General features: G+C 39.0%; 1 protein-coding gene across 14 annotated transcripts in view; it reads left to right on the plus strand.

Annotated features, from left to right (window-relative positions):
• The window catches only part of LOC127952151 (zinc finger protein 883), a 199,524-nt gene that overhangs the window by 43,089 nt on the left and 135,220 nt on the right, over positions 1-21,215 (plus strand). For 4 of the 14 annotated variants that reach the window (XM_052550498.1, XM_052550499.1, XM_052550487.1 and 1 more), the window contains exon 1: positions 17,263-17,409. The exons of 4 other annotated variants lie outside the window; for them this stretch is intronic. In XM_052550498.1, the coding sequence (XP_052406458.1) occupies positions 17,373-17,409 (37 nt within the window). In that variant the 5' untranslated portion in view covers positions 17,263-17,372. Of the gene's footprint in view, positions 1-1,488; positions 1,638-1,714; positions 2,477-6,290; positions 7,855-17,262; positions 17,410-21,215 lie in introns of those variants that run through there. 6 more of the 14 variants (XM_052550503.1, XM_052550501.1, XM_052550500.1 and 3 more) reach the window with 6 other exon arrangements.

Consider the following 21,215-nt stretch of genomic DNA (forward strand, 5'->3'; position numbering starts at 1 on the left):
AATGCATATTAAAAAGTGAAGGGGCAGTGTAACTCGCTCTTTGACGCGGAAAATGTGTAGGTTCTGCACCCATCCATTTGTAAATTGCAGGTGAGACTCGAGAGATTTATCATTTTTAAACTGATCAGAGGTGTACGCTCTGACACTACAAACAAGGTTAGAAAACACATTGGGGAAGGTTACGAGTGGCAGCTCTTTAAGATCATCCAACCACTCTTTGTGTTCGTGCAGATTGAGTTCGTTGATTGTCTTGATTTTTTTCTAAATACCACATCTTTGCTTCCTTGTTGAGTTTTTCTTTATATGTAATCTTACACTTGATCTGTATGTCATGTCACTTTCACTTTTACTGATAAGCGTGCCCCAAAAAATGGCTGCGACTACCCAGAATGCAATGAGCAGTGACGTAATTTCCCAAGCTCTATAGAGAAAATAAACGCTGAAAATGAAGTGGATTTACGGCCGATCGGAGTACCCCTACATTTTGGTCCAAAAATAGCAAAAACGCCGACTTTATTCAGCATTGTCTTCTCTTCCGTGTCTGTTGTGTGTGAGAATTCAAAACAAAGCAGTTTGTGATATCCAGTTCGCGAACGAATCATTCAGTTCACCAAATCGAACTGAATCGTTTTAAACGGTTCGAAATCTCTAATACGCATTAATCCACAAATGACTTAAGCTGTTAACTTTTTTTTAATGTGGCTGACACTCCCTCTGAGTTCAAACAAACCAATATCCCGGTGTAATTCATTTACTCAAACAGTACACTGACTGAACTGCTGTGAAGAGAGAATTGAAGATGAACATTGAGCCGAGCCAGATAATGACTCGTTCACGAGTAGCGCTGCTACTTTAAATGTAAATTTGTCCCGTGCTCTCTTTAAATAAATCTCTTTCATTAACAAACATTATCACCATTTGCTAAGTTGTTTGTGTTTTCTTAAATTTATGGCAAATGTTATATATATTTACTATATTTCCCAAATAATAGGCTATTCAAATGGTATCTTAATAATACATGTAGGTCTGATCAAAACTACCAAATGTTTAAAAAAAAATCCAAGATTGTAACTCTTTAATTGCCAAGGCAAGTTCATAAATGTTACTGATTTGGGGGGAAAAACAAACAAATTTTTCAATATTAAAAGTGATAGTGGAATGGATATATATTTTTTTTTTACCTTTTTATCACAGTTTTGGGAAGAGGTAAAATGTATTTTTACAGATGATCACTAGCTGGGACAATTAACCCTTCAGGTAGGCATGTGCAAAAAAAAAAAAAAAAAGGCTTAGTTTCTGGCTAATCGGGAACCTCCAGCAAACCATCTCACGCACTTCGAAGGGCCCTTCGTGAACTTCGGAGACCTGGTCTTCCAAGTCCGCGGCCTTTGAAGTGTGTACACTCAACTTTGGGACACAGCTGTCGGGTCACCATACTTGGCTGTATGACACATCACTTTTTTTTCTTCTCTCCTCTCTCCAATCAAGCGTGCTGTGGGCAGAGTGGATAAAGACACATGCCTTTGGTGTGAGAGACACGGGTTCGAATCCACTGTGAGACACCAATGTGTCCCTGAGCAAGACACTTAACCCCTAGTTGCTCCAGAGGCGTGTGACATCTGACATATATAGCAATTGTAAGTCGCTTTGGATAAAAGCATCGGCTAAATGACTAAATGTAAATGTAATAACTGTAATATTGTCATCCTCACAGTAGTGACTACGTTTTGATGAAAAGCAGGAATATTTGGAGGAGTATCATCTGAACTGAGATCTGCTGCTGTGAAGATGATGTTTGTTAAAGAGGAGAGTAAAGAGAACACGAGTGAACCAGAAACCTGGAGAATAAAACACAAGGAGCCAGAAACCTGGAGAATAAAACCAGAGGAGCCAGAAACCCGGCGAATAAAACCAGAGGAGCCAGAAACCCGGAGAATAAACCAAGAGGAGCCAGAGACCCCGGAAATAAAACCCAAGGAGCCAGAAACCTGGAGAATGAAACCCGAGGAGCCAGAAACCCGGCGAATAAAACCCGAAGAGCAAGAAACCCGGAGAATAAGCCACGAGGAGCCAGAAACCTGGAGAATAAAACCTGAGGAGCCAGAAACCTGGAGAATAAACCGTGAGGAGCCAGAAACCTGGAGAATAAACCGTGAGGAGCCAGAAACCTGGAGAATAAACCGCAAGGAGCCAGAAACCCGGAGAATAAAACCTGAGAAGCCAGAAACCCGGAGAATAAAACCTGAGAAGCCAGAAACCCGGAGAATAAAACCCGAGGAGCCAGAAACCCGGAGAATAAAACCCGAGCCAGAAACCCGGAGAATAAAACCAGAGGAGCCAGAAACCAGTAGAATAACCAGAAACCGAGAGAATAAAACGCGAGTAGCCAGAAACCTTGAGAATAAAACGCGAGGAGCCAAAAACCCAGAGAATAAAACCCGAGGAGCCAGGAGGATAAAACATGAAAAACAAGGAGGTTGGTGTTTATTCTGCGTTCATCTTTAAATAATATTTTTGGTACATACACAAATCCTTTATGCAAAAATAAGACGTTAACTATCATTACATTGTCTTAAATCCATGTTTTAAAATGGTTATTGAAATGTAACTGCACTGACACTGAGGAGATTTAATTATTACTTTAATTAAACTTTATTTTTGCTTTTTCAAAATCAAGAAACTGTATTGAACTCCGAGCCTGGGAGACTGAATATATTTTTTACGCTCGTAGTAGAAACCAGCGTGGGTATTTAACATTTAAATATTATTTAAAAACATCCTAAGTGTATGGTAGCAACAAATTTAAACCAGAGAAAGCTTTGATGTGCTAAAGCAGCGCTTGATGTGTAAGCGATCATCTGACGATTTCAGAGATTGGGTTTAAAACGTCTAATCTACTTTTTTTTTTTAAGCCTTTTGTTTTACTGGCACACAGGAGCTGTCCTCATAAACCATATTTATGTTGTAGTACCCATGACATTATACACATTTCATAAACCATATATACCAGTATACACCAAATAAATAAATAATAAATGAATAAATATGAATATAAATAATTTGCTGTAGAATCAAAAGCCACTAAGAGTACTACAACCTTTAGCACATGAAAAAAGAGAATTAGGTGAATTTTGATAAATTAGTTTTTTATGAAAATATTTGTGTGCTATACAAGCAGTAAAGGTGTTACTGTGAAAATGTAACCTTTAGTAAATCAGTCTGGTCACTACGAATGTACAGCAACCAAAAAAAAAAAAAAAACCTTTAGGTAAATTACAGTAATTGTATTTGATAATTATGTACTTTATGTACAGAAAGGGTGATTATTGGCAAACTTTCACCTGTTTGAAGTCAGTCTTGTCACTAGGAATGTACAAACCCGATCCCAAAAAAGTTGGGACACTGTAGAAATTGTGAATAAAAACCGAATGCAATGTGGAAGTAATCAAATAATAAGTTTAAAATTTCAATATTTTATTCAGAATACAGCATAGATGACATTTAAATGTTTAAACTGAAAAAATATATAATATTAATGGAAAAAATAAGATTTTAAATTTCCTGGCATCAACACATCTCCAAAAAGTTGGGACAAGGCCATGTTTACCACTGTGTGGCATCCCCTCTTCTTTTTATAACAGTCTGCAAACATCTGGGGACTGAGGAGACAAGTTGCTCAAGTTTAGGAATAGGGATGGGTACCGAAACCCGGTATTAAACTGGCCCCGGGGCTAAATTATGAAAGACTGTAGTATCGGTAAGTTCTGACCGTACCGGTTCTGCTTTCGGTACTGGAGGGGAAAAAAATAATGTAGGCTACTATGTATTTTTGCTTGATAATGTTATCGTGCACATTTTATCTCACCAAACATTTCTAATGTTCGATCACATTAAGATGTTTGTCTGTGAGATCTGCGAGATCGCTCATGCGCGCCGCAGAGGCTGTCTGTCAGTCACACACACGCACTCACACACACACACACACACACACACCACAACGAGCGGGGCACACCCACAGACATAACAGTATGAAAACTCTCGCTTAGTAATAAAGAGTGACGATGGCGAAGAGATTTGCTTATTGATGTTATCGTCACATTTTATCTTACCAAACATTTCTAATTTGCGATATTAAGACATTTGTCTGTGAGATCTGCGAGATCACTCATACTCGCCGCGGAGGCTGTCTGTCAGTCACAAACACACAACAAGAACGAGCACGGCGCACACACACACGAAGGGGCTGTTCACATATCGCGTCTTTTGCGCGCTCAAGTTCGTTATTTCAAATGCAGGTGCGTGGTATGCACGCTCATAATGGAAGCGACGCGGTCGCGACACGCACGCGGTCCGACAAGCTCATTTTTCAGAATGCCGCAAGTGCACAGCAGGTCATGTAACTTCCTCACCTTTTCCGTAACAACGTTGAAGCTCAGCCAAGATGAAGGAACAGCTGATCGCTGTATGTAGCAGTGCAACTGCAAGCGGCGCGCCTAGCGTTTTTAGACGCGTGGAAAACGGCCCCTTAGAGTACAAAAACTCCTGCTTAATACAAAGAGTGATGATGGGGGAGACAGCAAAACATTCCAAAGTGTGGTTATACTTCACTAGAGTTGATGCAGATAATGCTGGTTGTCGTAAGTGCAACAAAATTTTTGCATGTAAGGGTGGAAACACAAGCAATCTGTCAAAGCATCTTTCAAAAGTGCATTATGTGCAGACAGAGAAATGCAAAGTTTTCGACTGCCTAACACAACACAAAGTACCGATAAGAATACCGTTAAAGTACCGGACCGTTAAGCAGTATCGGTAAGAGTAGTAATACCGTTAAAACCTTAACGATACCCATCCCTATTTAGGAATAGGAATGTTGTCCCATTCTTGTCTAATACAGGCTTCTAGTTGCTCAAATGTCAAAGGACTTTGTCGCATCTTCCTCTTTAGGATATGCCAACTGTTTTCTATGGGTGAAAGATCTGGACTGCAGGCTGGCCATTTCAGTACCCGGATCCTTCTTCTATGCAGCCATGATGTTGTAATTGATGCTGTATGTGGTCTGGTTTTGTCATGTTGGAAAATGCAATGTCTTCCCTGAAAGAGACTACGTCTGGATGGGAGCATATGTTGTTCTAGAACTTGGATACACCTTTCAGCATTGATGGTGCCTTTCCAGATGTGTAAGCTGCCCATGTCACATGCACCCCTGCAACCCCATACCATCTAGGTTCAGTCCCAGAATGAGTCCTGTGTGAACAAAAGCCAGAACTAATGCCATAAAGTGTGTGTTGTAGTGATGATGCATGTTATCGCGCAACTCTTTTAGTGGGTGTTTTGAATGCAGATCAAGTTTTAAAACAAAAATATAGCCATTTTTTTACTCAATGTATATAATCAGACATCAATGAAGTATATGAAATTTTTTAATGTAACATTTTTCAAAATGTGTAAAACTACCCGTTTCAGCAATGATATCAATTTGTCGCGTACACTTTCTGACAAGAGAATTTTTAACTTTAACAATATGAAGAGATCTGCCTACCTGCAGGTGCTATTTTGAAAGTTCTGCCACGTGTTGCATAATTTAAAATCAAGATTTATCTTTAAAAAAAAATAATAAAAAAAAATAAAAAAAGTGTATAAATGGCTCTCAAAAAATGTTGTGGAGGATGAGTTCATCAGTCATGGGCACTTTATTTTTCGACTATTGTAACGTTAATATTATACATGAATATTCAGTCTGTCATTTTTCTGTAGTGTGAAAAAAATCTAGCAGAATATCCATTTACTTTTCTCAGAATATTTTAATTCTAATTTGTTTAAGTCTGAGTTCAGACATAGCTAGATACATTGTGGTGATGAGAATTTCAGCATAAAATGCAAAATTACTCTGTGTGGAAGGTAGAGAACAGTATTTTCTTTTGTTTTTATGTTATTAGATCGCATGTCTAATATTGATCTGTGATGTGCAATTATTCAAGTTATTCAAGTCAGATTTTATTTGTCTCAAGTGTTTATACGTGTGTGAATCAGTGACGAAACTAACATTGTTTCTCCCAATGATATGAATATGTTTAAATTGTTAAAGAAAGTGATCAAAAAACAAACCTTGTTTGCTGGAGCTGTCAGTGTGTAGTGTTTCTCTACAAAGTGATATCACCATCTATTGACCTGTCAGCATAATGCAGTGATTTTAGTTAGCAAAGGACAGTTTTGATATAGCTTTTGTACACAAATATTTTATCCTCTTATTTTTTTTAATTTACCATTTTGTTTTTCATTCTTTTTTATAGGCCTAATGAAAGAAGAAAGGCAAGATCTGAATGAGGTGGAGGAGAAATATCAGGATCAGAAAGATCATGATGTCAATGGAGAAAAATCAGTGAGTTGCAGGATTAAAACAACAGAAGTCAAGAGGCCTTTCATCTGCTCTCAGTGTGGAAAGAGTTTTACACGGAAAGCTAGCTTACAGGATCACATGTTTATTCATACTGGAATAAAACCTTTCATCTGCTCTCACTGTGGAAAGAGTTTTACACGGAAAGTTAGCTTAAAGGATCACGTGTTTATTCATATTGGAATAAAGCCTTTCAGTTGCTCTCAGTGTGGAAACACTTTTACACGCAAAGAAAGCCTTGAGAAGCACATGTTAATTCATACTGGAATAAAGCCTTTCAGCTGCTCTCAGTGTGGAAAGAGTTTTACACTGAAAGCTAGCTTAAAGGATCACATGTTTATTCATACTGGAATAAAGCCTTTCAGTTGCTCTCAGTGTGGAAACACTTTTACACGCAAAGAAAGCCTTGAGAAGCACATGTTAATTCATACTGGGATAAAACCTTTCAGCTGCTCTCAGTGTGGAAAGAGTTTTATACGGAAAGTATCCTTAAAGGATCACATGTTTATTCATTCTGGAATAAAGCCTTTCATCTGCTCTCAGTGTGGAAAGAGTTTTATATCTAAAGTAGGCCTTAAGAACCACATGTCAGTTCATACTGGAATAAAGCCTTTCAGCTGCTCTCATTGTGAAAAGCGTTTCATATGTAACCGTAATCTTAATAGGCACATGTTAATTCATGCTGGGATAAAGTCTTTCAGCTGCTCTCAGTGTGGAAAGAGTTTTAGACTGAAACAAGACCTTAAGACTCATTTGGTAACTCACACTTCAGAAAGTCCTTTCTGCTGCTCTCAGTGTGGAAAGTGTTTTACATATAAATCAAGCCTTAAGAGGCACATGTTTATTCATACTGGGTAAAAGTCTTTCACCTGCTCTCAGTTTGGAAAAACTTTTACACAGAAAGGACATTGCAAGGTTAATTTGGTAACCCACTCTTCATAAAAGCCTTTCACCTTGGGGAGTTAAAGTAAATGACTGTTTTTCTGAATGACTATCGTCAACTGGATCACCTCAAGGATGTGTCCTTTCCCCCTTATTATTTATCTTGTACACAAAGACTGTAAAAGTGATTTTAGAAATAGTCATTCTATAATTCCATAATCGTTAGCTTGTTGAGTGAGGAGGACTCCATGTTTGGCCCTGTGGTTTGATTTTATTATGTGGTGTCAGAATGCTTTCTTGAAACATACTGTAAAGGCACAATATGTAATTTTTCACCGCTGGAGGGCGTATATTCAAAACAAGCCGTCTAAGTGAAACAAGGCCAACGAACAAACGTGACACACATATAGCTTGAAAGCTTTTATTAAGCCACAGTTGATCATATCTGCTGCTTACAGTCGTGCGAATGAGAGAAATGCAGCACTGTTTTCTCATTCTAGATACGTTTGAAAGTCCTGTTATAATGCTACTCTGTGCGGTCATCACCAGTCTATTAAAACACACAACATTAAAGCGTCTTTGTTGTTTCCATGTTTTCTACCAAACAAAACCAGAAATGGAGGGTAAATGAAGTAAGGTGTCACAATGAGACTATGGCCACTGTCCGTGTAACTAGTTTTAAACTTTCTTTGAAACATTCGGGATGATGTAAGTACACAAGTCAGCAAAATATATAACACTTCTAGTGGTTTTGGGATATTGTAATCTTACATATTTTGCATTTAATGTTTCTAAAACTAAGGAGATGACTATTGATTTTACCTCTTGGATGAAATCTATTTAGTATAAGCAAACAAGCATTAATGGATTATATATTGAGAGTGTTTAATGCCGATTGAGGATCAAATCCACATTCATTTTCAGAGTTTATTTATTTATCTTTTCAGTTAACAATGGCAGTAACAGCTGCTCTTTGTGAAATCGCGCACCTGATGGAATTTACCGCTGATTAGAGAACCGGCTTTATTGACAAGATGTGCCTAAAGGCGGGCATACACTGTGCGATTTCGGCAAGGTACCAACTCACACTGTACGAGTAGATCGCTTGCGATATAAAGCCAAAGCTCAAGATATTTATGCGCTCACTGTACGGTCCGATCGTTGAGTTGTGTTTTGACTGCTCACACTATACGTGAGGAATCAACCGAATCAACACATGAGATCCCTCAGAACCCGGATGTTTGTGGCGGTTTCTGAATAACCATGCTTTCCCGGGATAAACGCACTGCTTTGGTGATATGCGCAATTCTGTGTGCTGAAACGTCAAAAAAAAAAAGAAAAAAAGGGCGTAGACATATCAAGATGCGCAGGTGGCTCGGAGGCCGTGGCCAAAGGTTTATCCATTTTGCAACGTGAACTGGAGGTAAGCAGGCGTTTTCTTCCCTCTTTTTTATTTTTATTTGCCATAACTCCACAAGTTTTCCCTCCATCACTTCAGTCCACGCTACACACCGTGTCACCATGGTTTCATTTATGGTGTCATGCATGCGCAGTGAGGGATACGTGGAAAATCGGTTCGTAGCTACAACAGTGCGCTATCTCACCAGAGGTGACCAAATTTTCTGACATGTTAGAAATACATCCGACCAACCGATTGCCGGTCAGGAGAGGTTAATTGCCTCTCGTTTCCCCTTGTACACTGCACGACAAACGATGCATGAAAATGCTGAAAATCGGACCAACCCAGAAAAGAATCGCACGAGTCAGAATTCAGCTCAAAATCGGATGAAAATCGCACAGTGTATGCCCGGCCTTAACAATCGGACCACCCCTACTGTGTTTGATAACACTTTTTAATTCTCTCCCATTACTGAGGTTTTGTGTAAGAGGGGGCAGCAAAGATTGTGTTGCTTGTGGAAACTAAGGTTATTTAATGTGGACAAAACATTGATGTAATAATTTTTCAGGAAGGAAATGTATTGTGTTTTTTCGTTGTTTATGTGAAATTTTTGATTGCTGCAACCAAATTGCCTTTGGGAAATAAATTAAATGAACTGAACTGAACCTGCTTTCAGTGTGGAAAGTGTTTCCTGCGTAAAGGATACCTTGAGACTCACATTTTAAAGGGGTCATCGGATGCCCATTTTCCACAAGTTGTTATGACTCTTTGGGGTCTTAATAAAAAGTCTATAACATTCTTTAGATAAAATTTCTCAATTGTAGAGACATTTTTTACCATCAAAAACAGCTCTGTTTTTGAGTGAGTGGTTTCAGTGCAGGTTCCTTTTAATGCCAATGAGCTGTGTTTGTACAAAAGGCCCAAAAATTCTTGAATGTCCCGGATAATCCCAACCAATCAGAGTGTTCGATGCTACCACATCATCCCGTGCTTCTGAAGAAGTGGACCGCAGCTGCGTCACTTGTGTGAGAGTGGAAAGTCCGCCATTTTCAGACTTTTAATACTTATAAATCCACACTGAATTGCCATTAAGTTGTGATTTATATTGGGTTACTGTGTGCGTGCATGTGGAAAACTGAGTTTAGATTATATTTTCTGTGAAAAATCGTCCATTTTTTCCAGTTCATAAGAGCTGTCGATTACCATCCTGACTGCATTAATCTTCCTATTAAGTGTATTTCTAAGTTTTACTACGTTCCGATTCAGTACGAGATGTTTATTGCACACCATTATTGCTGTATGTACGGCTATTTGGAGATGATTATTATCATGCTTAAAACGATTATCATGTTTGCTGCTTGCTTTTATTCATTTATGCATGGTTAAGCTGCATTCACGTGCTAATAGCATTCTATTGTGGACATTCAAATAATTAACACTAAGACCTGTTCAGAATACTTAATGTCATTGCTATGTTCATTTGATTAGTGTTTCATTATTCAAATGGATGTGTTTATATTTGTGTAACACCTGTATGTATATATCAGTAAATTTATTTTCTTGTTTAATTATTGCAGAACCACACATTTATACTCAAAATTCTCCAGTAAACTAAAGAGAACCTAGACATTGCTTGGTGCCTCTTCAGTTAAGAGTCAGCTCATTCAGTCCTAACTGACTGCCTGGTGTGTTTCACACCCATCCAAATAATGCACTTCCGAACTTCCTATATTTCAAATGGTGGTCCGAGCCAGATTGGTGAATCACAGCAGAGAGATGACATACAATTCCAAGCCAGATCCTTCTGTGTTCGCCCTCGACGCCAAATAAGGCCACATAAACATTTGGCAGATTATCAAATCCCTAGATCAGGCTATGTGAAGAGAGCAGTACCAGCTGCACATCTGGATCTGCTTTTTCAAGATGAATGGCAAGAGACAGATAAACAATCAGAGAAGGATGAGTTTCAACTTCAAGCCCAACAGCTATCTGACATTAAGTGACATTAAGTCTATGTGTGAAAGACATGAAGAGAGACAGTGGTGAGCGACATTGCCACATCCTACCCGATATCCTGTCTGCTCTACAAGGCCTCAAGGAATGCTACATTAAAGCAGGAGATCTAGCAGATCACCACAGGAATAGAGACTCCTCACCGCTCCGTGACCCCAGTGTCAGCCTCTACTAAGAACTAAGAACCCCCAACCGACACACAGCCAGCATTCATCAGTTACCCAGAGAGAGACTTCAGCATGTTCTGGGGATGTTTTCCATCACATATCTGTCCAGTGTGAGCAGCTGACAAGGCAGAATCACCCAGGTTAGAAAAAACACATGCTAGTGAGAGCTATTGTGTTATCCCGCGGAGGTCATCACAGTCTGCTGAAGCTGTTCGTTACTCTGACGACAACCCTCAATTCATACACAGGCATTATCCTGAGAAGAGAGAGTTCCACCTACCACATCAACCTGAGATTACATCTAGAGCTAAAATGGTACAAATGCAAGAGAGAATTTACCGGGGACCAGCACCTAACACACCTGTAATAATGTCAGCTGACCCAAAACAGTTTTTGAGACTGCGGATGGCACTGTATGTCCGTCTCCCAGCAGTTGCAACTGAACACTTCAAATATCAGGTCCTTGGTAGCCGATTCTTACTGTAATCCTGTGAGACCCTACACAGATACCATGCGAGCTCTGAAAACGATGTATGGTCAACCACACAAGCTTGTTCTTTAGAATATTGCTGAAGTTCTGGAAAGTCCCAACATCAGGTCAGGAGATGTTTAAGCATTCAAGCTATTTGTCCTCCTTGGAAGTTCATGAGTGAGTATGCTAGAGCAGCTGGGGTCAGAAGGGGCAGCTGAATTTGAATGTGGTTCGCATGTGTCCAGGCTACAAGGCAAACATACACACAAGCTTAGGACCAGTTGCAAGAGGTATGTTCACCCATCAAGAATAACAGTTCCTACTCCTCTTGACTTTGCGTATTGGTTGGAGTACGAGCTCCAAGTTCAGAATGATACTTCTAGAACAGGTACTTATGCTCCAGACTCATCAACCAAGAGGAGAGACGGACGTTATGGCTCCAAGTCCCAAGTAAAACCCACAAGCATCTTTACCTTGTGGTGTGAATGGGAGAAAGAGTTGAACGGACTAGATATCTCTGCCCATATGTTACTTCAGCTCAAAGATGGATCATCCATACTGTAGGCATGAGATTCATGTCTTCTGTGATGCTTCAGAACAGGCATATGGTTCAGTGGCTTACCTGTGGAAGAGAGTAAAGAGGGACAAGTTGAAGTAGCCTTTATGGCTGCCAGGTCTAGAGTCACTCCTCGCAAGCAGCAGTCCATCCCCATCCGGAATTATGTGCAGCTCTTTGTGGTTCTCAACTTTCCAAACTCCTAGTTGTAGAACTTACAATCCCCCGAGTTACACTCTGGTCAGACTCCACCACGGTACAAACATAGTTGAAATCCAGCTCATGCTGCTTCAAAGTGTTTGTAGAGACACATGTAATGGAGATTCAAGAGCTGACAGAATCTGCTTTCCGGCACTATGTAAAATCTAGAGACAACTCAGCGGATCATATAATTCAATTCAAGTTTATTTGTCTAGCGCTTTTTACAATACAAATCGTTACAAAGCAACTTTACAGAAAATTAAGTTTCTACAATATTTAGTAGTAGTAGCTTATAAGTGGTGACTGTCAGTTTGTGCACGTATGACAGGATTTTTCAGAAAAATTTATACAAGACGTAGTCAGCCAGACTATGACCATTATTAACAGCAATTATTATATGATGCAGTCACACTTGTAGTTAGTTCTGTTTGTTGATTCAAGGTTAGCATCATCTGGGGTCCTCTGAGGGTTAGCATCATCTCTTCTCAGGTGTTCTGGATCCAGACTGGAGCTTGTGTAAATCCTAGTTACGCGAAACAGAGAAATAAATAGAGACATCATTAGCATAGCTGCTGTTCCAACAAAGTTAAATTAATTAGTTTAACCCAAGCTAAAGAGTAAGAATGCGCATTTGATCAGATGCAACTAAACTCACAATTTAAGAGATACATTATTCTAACGCTTGCTGAAAGAGATGCGTCTTTAATCAAGATTTAAACAGAGAGAGTGTGTCTGAACCCCGAACATTATCAGGAAGGCTATTCCAGAGTTTGGGAGTCAAATGCGAAAAAGCTCTACCTCCTTTAGTGGACTTTGCTATCCTAGGAACTACCAAAAGTCCAGAGTAATGTGACCTTAGGGAGCGTGATGGATTGTAACATGGTAGAAAGCTAGTTAGGTACGCAGGAGCTAAACTATTTAGGGCCTTATAGGTAAGTAATGATAATTTGTAACTGATATGGAACTTAATAGGTAGCCAGTGCAGAGACTGTAAAATTGGGGTAATATGATCATATTTTCTTGACCTGGTAAGGACTCTAGCAGCTGTATTTTGGACTACCTGTAGCTTGTTTATTGAAGAAGCAGGACAACCACCTGTCCAGTCTAGAGGTCATGAATGGATGAACTAGCTTTTCTGCATCAGAAACAGGTAACATGTTTCGTAGCTTGGCAATGTTTCTAAGATGGAAGAATGCAGTTTTTGTAACATTGGAATTATGATTTTCAAAAGACAAGTTGCTGTCTAATATAACACCCAGATTTTTGACTGTAGAGGACGTAATAGTACGTCCGTACTGACTCCGTACTGTACTGACTATTCGGGGTCACTCCTATTATTTTTACAAATCATTGTTTGAATTGCGAACGTAGCCGCTAGAGGAGGCTTTAAGACCATGCAGAATGCTCTGTTGTCTGGTAGCTCCCATTTCACAGCGAGTGGGATTTCTGCAAATTAGTTGAATGCAAAGATGTGATTATTGATCGTGAGCACAACATCCAGCAGGGCTTGGGTCTCCTGGAGCTGGAGGAGGTTGAGTGCAGTGATCTTACACAGGTCTCCTGGAGCTGGAGGAGGTTGAGGGCAGTGTTCTCACATAGGTCTGGAGCTGGAGGAGGGTTCTTACACATTTCTCCTGGAGCTGGAGGAGGTTGAGTGCAGTGTTCTTACACAGGTCTCCTGGAGCTGGAGGAAGATGAGGGCAGTGTTCTCACACAGTTCTGCTGGAGCTGGAGGAGGTTGATTGCATTGATCTTACACAGGTCTCCTGGAGCTGGAGGAAATTGAGTGCAGTGATCTTTCAAAGGTCTCCTGAAGCTGGAGGAGGATGATGGCCGTGTTCTCACACAGGTCCGCTGGAGCTGGAGGAGGTGGAGTGCAGTGTTTTTACACAAGTCTCCTGGAGCTGGAGGAGGTTGAGTGCAGTGATCTTACACAGGTCTCCTGGAGCTGGAGGAGGTTGAGTGCAGTGTTCTCACACAGGTTTCCTGGAGCTGGTGGAGGATGATTGCAGTGATCTTTCACAGGTCTCCTGAAGCTGGAGGAGGATAAGTGCAGTGTTCTCACACAGGTCTCCTGGAGCTGGAGGATGATGATTGCAGTGATCTTTCACAGGTCTCCTGAAGCTGGAGGAGGATAAGTGCAGTGTTCTCACACAGGTCTCCTGGAGCTGGAGGAGGATGATGGCAGTGTTCTCACACAGGTCTCCTGGAGCTGGAGGAGGATGATGGCAGTGTTCTCACTCAGGTCTCCTGGAGCTGGAGGAGGATGATGGCAGTGTTCTCACACAGGTCTCCTGGAGCTGGAGGAGGAGGATGGCAGTGATCTTACACTGGTCTCCTGGAGCTGGAGGAGGAGGATGGCAGTGATCTTACACTGGTCTCCTGGAGCTGGAGGAGGTTGAGTGCAGTGTTCTTACACAGGTCTCCTGGAGCTGGAGGAGGATGAGTGCAGTGTTCTCACACAGGTCTCCTGGAGCTGCAGGAAGATAGAAATGTGGGCATATAAGTGTGGATTCAAGATGTCGACAAGAAAATCTTGTTATATGATGTTTACAAAGAAGCACAAGTACCATGGTGAAAGGTTAACATTATATGAGCAGCCAATGGCAAAAGTAAATGAATAAGTACTTGGGACTATGGTTTGATAGTAGTTGTACATGGAAAACACATATAAAGCACTTGGAAACTAAATACAAAAAAGTTATAAACCTTCTGAAAGCTGTGGCTGGATGTGACTGGGGTGCAGACAGGCAGTCATTAAACTGATATCTATAGGGCTTGCCTGAGGTCATCAATAGATTATGGTTGTGTAGTTTATGGAGCAGCGGCAAAAACGATATTAGGAAAAATTAATAGATAACAATGTAGAACAGTACGTGTATGCATCGGAGATGTTAAAGGTCCCGTTTTTCGCGCTTTTTTGAAGCTTTGATTGTGTTTACAGTGTACAATATAACGTGTTCATTTTTTGCGTGTAAAAAAAACAGTATTTTTCACACAATTCACCTATCTGTATACCGCTGTTTTCACTGTCACAAAAACGGGCTGATGAATTCCCTGTTCTATAAAGTCCCTCCTTCAGAAATAAGTAACAAGTTCTGATTGGGCCAGCGGTTCCTGTGTTGTGATTCGACACCAGCTTAGAGCAGGCTGACCTCCTAATACGCATTTGGACTAGAACGCACGTGCTGGAGATGTACTTATAATCACAGGAGCGTTTTTACTGACGAGATGCGCATGAACATCGCAATCGTTTTTTTTTTTTTTTCGCAGCCCTAACATCTAGTTAACAAAGCTAAACAGTGTTGCCCTTTCTGTAATAAGTTACAGAAACTGTTAAACACACCAACTTAATAAAACAGACCAACTTAATAAAATACACTTACCGGTTGTGGTCCATAAACAACAACTTCTCCAGACAAAGAGGAAGCTGCTCCATCTATAAAGAATAATCTTTTTGCGAATCCGGCATTATACTGGTTGAGATTGAGGAAGTTTTTTGCTGTCCTCAGCAAAATGTGCTGCACATAGTTTTACATGTGGATTATAATTTTTGGGAACCGAGTTAAACATAAATTGTAACCATTAATCTCCAAGTACAGCGTCCCTGGGAAGCCCAAACAAAGATGATTGGACTCCAAGATGAAAATAACAGCGTTTCAACGACATATCGAACACAAACGCAGCCCTTCCTTCTTCTCCGTCAGAGCGCAACAAGTTCACGCCCCCTGTTTGTGAATTCATGTGGGCGGAGGTTAGTCAAAAAACTGTTTTAGTGACGTCATTACTGCAGGAACTAGAGGGCTGTAGTCCAAACGGATCGTTTTTTTGTAGGCGAATTCTGCTAAATAAAATATCTCGCTTGGCATTGAACTGTGAGCTTTAGAATTTTATAGTTATTATTTATACTCTAACAACAACATTACACACTAAGTAAAGTTTAAAACATGGGATCATGAAGAAGGGGACCTTTAAGACAACCCCCATTAATGCTATACTCATAGAAGCAGGAGAGATGCCACTGGAGTTAAGAAGAGAGAAACGATGGCGTATTGGATCAGATTAAAAGGAAGTGAGAAAGAAAACCCAGCAAAATAAACAACACAGGAATCTTGGGAGTATTCCAAGTTTCAGGAGCTTGGGTTTGGATGGAAAAGAAAAGAGAATGGAGAATGAAAGAAGTTGGAGTTAAAACAAGCATTTACATAAGAAACAGTTATTACAATTTAAAAATTTACACAAACAGATCCAAGAACAAACAGGATTGTGTAGCAGTTGGAATACATATCCCAGAATTTAAAATAAATCTCTCCAAAAGACTTTGTTCGGTTATCTGTATATACAGCAGAAATAGTGGCAGCCATTATTGCACTACAGTAGGTTGAAAAGTGCTATGCACAGACTCTTTAGATGTCATTAAAAGTATTCAGTCAATGACATCGGTAAGAGAAGATCTACTAGTAGAACCTTTTTCTCAGTTTATTTAGATTACATCGGGGTGGCATAGATGTACAGTTTTGCTGGGTGCCAGCACATGAAGGGGTTAAAGGGAACAAGAAAGCAGACAAACTGGATAAAGGCGCTGCTAAAGGAAATAATAATTACAATTTCCACTAGGAAAAGGTGAAGATAAAGCAGTTGTTAAGGAGAAAGGACTTGCAGTATGGCAGAAATGGTGGGAGGAAGACAGGAAAGTAGGAGATATTATAAAATACAAAAAACTGTCAGTATAAAGAATTACATGGAAAAGACCAGGAGAGAGGAAATTGTAATGACAAGATTGAGAGTGGATCACACAGGGCTGAATGGCACATTATTTTTAATGGGGAAAAGGAATAGTGAGAACTGTGAAAACTGTGGGGTTAAAGGAAATGTTGAACATGTAATATTTTACTGTGAATTGAATGAGGTGGAAAGACGGGAGTTTAAAGATAAGGTTCAGGAGACAGGGCGGGAGTGGAATCTGGTAGGGATACTGGGACTAGAAGGAGAGGGAGAGGAAATAAGAATCACCCGGAAGGCACTATTTAAATTGTTAAAAGACTCAGGGTTGTGGAAAAGAAACTGAATCTGTAAAATGACATGATTATACCTACTCCAGTGCAGTAGGTGGCGGTATGCACCTTATAACCTCCGCAATCCGCCATTAAATAAGAGAAGAATAAACTCCTCTTTTTTTTGTTCTACTTGAGCTCAATGGCTGCAGTACTGTATTCAGTGAGAACTGAGGAACAAATCACTTTAAGCAGAAACCGTGAACAAAGAGTCCTCAAAGCTTTCGGACGCAGATGCAGCGATCTTCTGAGGAGAGGGGAGCAGTTCACGGTATTTATCATCTTTAAACAACTGGAAAACACACTTTACACTGTATGTTTGAACAGCACACGAGCTCATTTCTGTCTTGTTTGTGTTTGTGTCATCGAGTAAGCTGTTTGTGTGTTTTCTGACTTCGACATTTAGAGCAGCAGCAGGCAGTAAGTAGCTCTATGTGAGGGAAACACACGGAGTTCATTAAGAACTGAACGATTTTATGTTTTTGTATGTTCCTGTAAATTATGGTTTCTATGTTTGCAGTGATAATGTTGCTGTTAGTCTCATGATCTATGAGCAGAATGAATGCGAACCAATATCAGTTATTGCTGCAGCGAATAATTGATATTATCATTATTTTTTCGAGATTTTTCTTGCAATAAAGTTAGTTTCCAGTAATGTATATACCTGGATAATTGCATTGTTTAAGGGACCGTCTGCAAATTCCAGCGCAAAAACCGTAAACAATGCCCAATCGTTCTTTGACATTGATGAATTTACAAGGTTGTAGTAAATGAAAACTAACTTATTGAATGTGAGCTGCAACAATTGGAAAGTAAGTGTACTTGTTTAAAGATGGTGATCGAGGTAAAAAGTTGAGCATGTCACTTAACGGTGTTCTTAAGAAGTTTTGGCAAAATGTCAGCTGTATTAAGTCAGTCGAGACTCTAGCAATGTCCTACAAACATCCACATACAGAAGTAACAGATGAAATATATTATTATATAAATATCTTATCTTCAAATAGAAGTACATATTTTATATAATATGTAAATATATTTTGAAATGTATATTTAAATATTCGATTTTGGCCGCTTTTTAATATTTTTCACATTTATTAAATGTTAATGTTGTTATATGAAATGTACATATATTTACCTTATGTAAATACAATTAGATGTCAGACTATGTAAATATATTGATTAGCAATATATTTCTACATATTAATTTCTATATATATATATATATATATATATATATATATATATATATATATATATATATATATTTTTTTTTTTTTTTATATATATAGATATATATATATATATATATTTTTTTTTTATATATATATAGATTTATTTCAACATTACATTTCTGTACGTGTAAATGTATTAGATTTCTGTAAATCCAAACCCAGCTAATACAGTTGCATGAAAACACAACTTGTAATAAACAATGCACACATTCTTGAAGAACTTACACTCTGGTGATTACTTCCTTCCCTCACTGCTGTCTTCTTCAGTCGTTCCCAGACCTCGTTATTTTTCATCTTTCCCTCAAATCTACACAAACAATAAAAACTTATTAAACATAATTTTATAGACAATTTGGATAAATCATGAATTGCAATAGTTATATAATCACAATACTCAAGCATGGCAATATTGAATGGGCACAGAAGTATTGGGATAGTATTGAATCGGCAGATTAGCGAATCATCCCAGCCCTAGTTACTTTAGTCAAAAAAATTAAACTCTCTTCAAGAGCGCACAATAACTGAGATTTAAAACTGTTAAAAGAAAAAAGGCTCAAAATATTTCACACACGTAACGCACAACATCAATATCTATTCCCTTGTTTTTTTTTTTACATTTCTGTGTAATGCTGCACGCTGTCACTCAAGCGCATCATTGCTTCAAGAGCATCATTCTGCGCACTGGTTGTGTTTAAAAGCTGTGAGCCTCATTATAATACTTTAGCAAAATGTTCTGTACCATCTATCACATCTAGTTGTCTTCACTACCGTGCTATACATTTAAAAGAAATGTCATGCTGGTCACTGCATGCTGCTGCAATAGACGCATTTTGCAGTCGAAATTGGCAGATATTCTGAAATATTGGTATCATTGCATCCCTAAATCCAACCCTGTGGGATTTACCTCTCTCTTTTCATAGTGACAGCCAATCATATTAGTTTTCTGGTATTGCATGCACATGATTGGCTAGTGTCTGCTCTAGGGTATTTGCATAAGGCGATCTGATTGGAGGACGTCTGCATTGGCGCTTAAAAAAGGCAGCTTCTGCCATGAGCAATGGAACCACAATTTTGCCAATGCTTGATGTCACTCCATTCAAAGTAAACGAGAGCCGTTGATGCCAACGCCCCGTTTGAATGGGGCGATATATGTTTGGATACCGCTACACAAATCTTTTAACCATGAGAAATACAGTTCCAGCATGGCATCACAACCAGGACAGCAGAATTAGAGATGTAATCGGCCATAAAAGTTAGGCCCGATAGGACCCGAGTCCGACAGGTACATTTTGTGACCGCTTTTTAAAAGCCCGAACCCGTTTACAGCCCGACATTATTCAAATGTGCACACACACACAGCTTGTTTGCCTTTTGTCAAGAATGAGTAATTTATACATGTTTTAACATAATTTATTCATAACTAACGTAGCCACTTGGAATTTGGAATAAATAAATAAAAAGTAAGAAGCGCTGTTTCCGGGTCCAAGCCTCAACTCGCACACAAATAATTTTTATATATTTTTTTTATATTTATATTTTCATTGTCTGGCTATCTGGGACTTCAGTATGGAGTTAAAGGTTAAGATTATAACTTTTTCGCTAGTATTCTATCACATTGTGAGTTTATATTAGCACCTTTTGTTGTTTTCTCGTGGTAACTGATAGAGCGTTTGGACACGGAAGCGCTGCTATGTGACGTCAGACTTAACAAGCGAATAAATAGACCAATGTACCAATAAAAACGACTTTAACTAATTAAGATACATTTTAATTCAAGATGGATATTTGGCACTGACGAAATTAAGATAAGGCACCGTCAGACATTTAATAAAAGAATAATGCCAACATTAGCGTAAATACTCTGTCCACATTATGCATTTAAGACTCATTGAATAAATAGTTATCATTTGAAAAACCTTAATTCACAGAGATTAGGCTAAGCCTACATGTTTTTGTGGAGAAAAATGATTGAATCCACTGTAGATGTATTCAGCGATTTATATAAATTAAGCCCGAACCCGCCGGGTCCAATCGGGTTCGGCCAAAGATCTTCAGCTCTAAGCAGAATGGTCCGGATGACTTGAAACCTATAACCACCTTAAATCAATTTAAATGTGTTTAGTCTTGCGCTGAGTGATGCTGAAACAACCAGGTTTAGTTTTTCATCCAGGATAAACTGCTTCCTGTGGAACAGTCTCCACGATGAATGATCTCTTAATCCTGGAACCTTGCTGCCATCCACTCGGAGATGATTTGGATGATGTGGTTGTGTCTAAAGGGTAACAAACCAATGTTACAAGAATACTGATAGCAGCACTATTGATCCTGTAACTTATAATTTTTGCAGTACTGAACAAGTCAGGAACCAAATTAGTACTAGTTCTTAAAACCCATCTCTACTTGTAATAGTTGTCTTGTTCCTGCTGCCTTTTCACCTGATGATAAATGTTAATTTTACAGAAATAAATAATACATTTAAACTACTAGGTGGTAACAAATCAATATATTTTCTTTGTAAGCAACTCACTGAATCTTTGAACCATTAGTTTTAACTTAAGTTAACTAATGTAACAGATCTAAGAGAGTTTAGCTATGCGTAGCATATGTCATCAAAAATGTAATGTTTTATTGATATTTGTTTGGGAGCTTCTATAAAAATAAAGAGTCTGCACTGCGGATCATAACAGAAAGCTAACAGCTAGAACACCAGCATTAAACGCTTTTTTTTTTTTTAAGTTGCTCAAAACTCTTTCATTTACAAACTTTATAAAATAAATAAAATAAAGTTGTTTTATGCGTTCAAATAATTAGACGCGCTAAAACATTTTTGGTAACAAAAAAATGG

This window comes from Carassius gibelio, chromosome B3, assembly GCF_023724105.1.
Source record: "Carassius gibelio isolate Cgi1373 ecotype wild population from Czech Republic chromosome B3, carGib1.2-hapl.c, whole genome shotgun sequence".
Taxonomy (NCBI): domain Eukaryota; kingdom Metazoa; phylum Chordata; class Actinopteri; order Cypriniformes; family Cyprinidae; genus Carassius; species Carassius gibelio.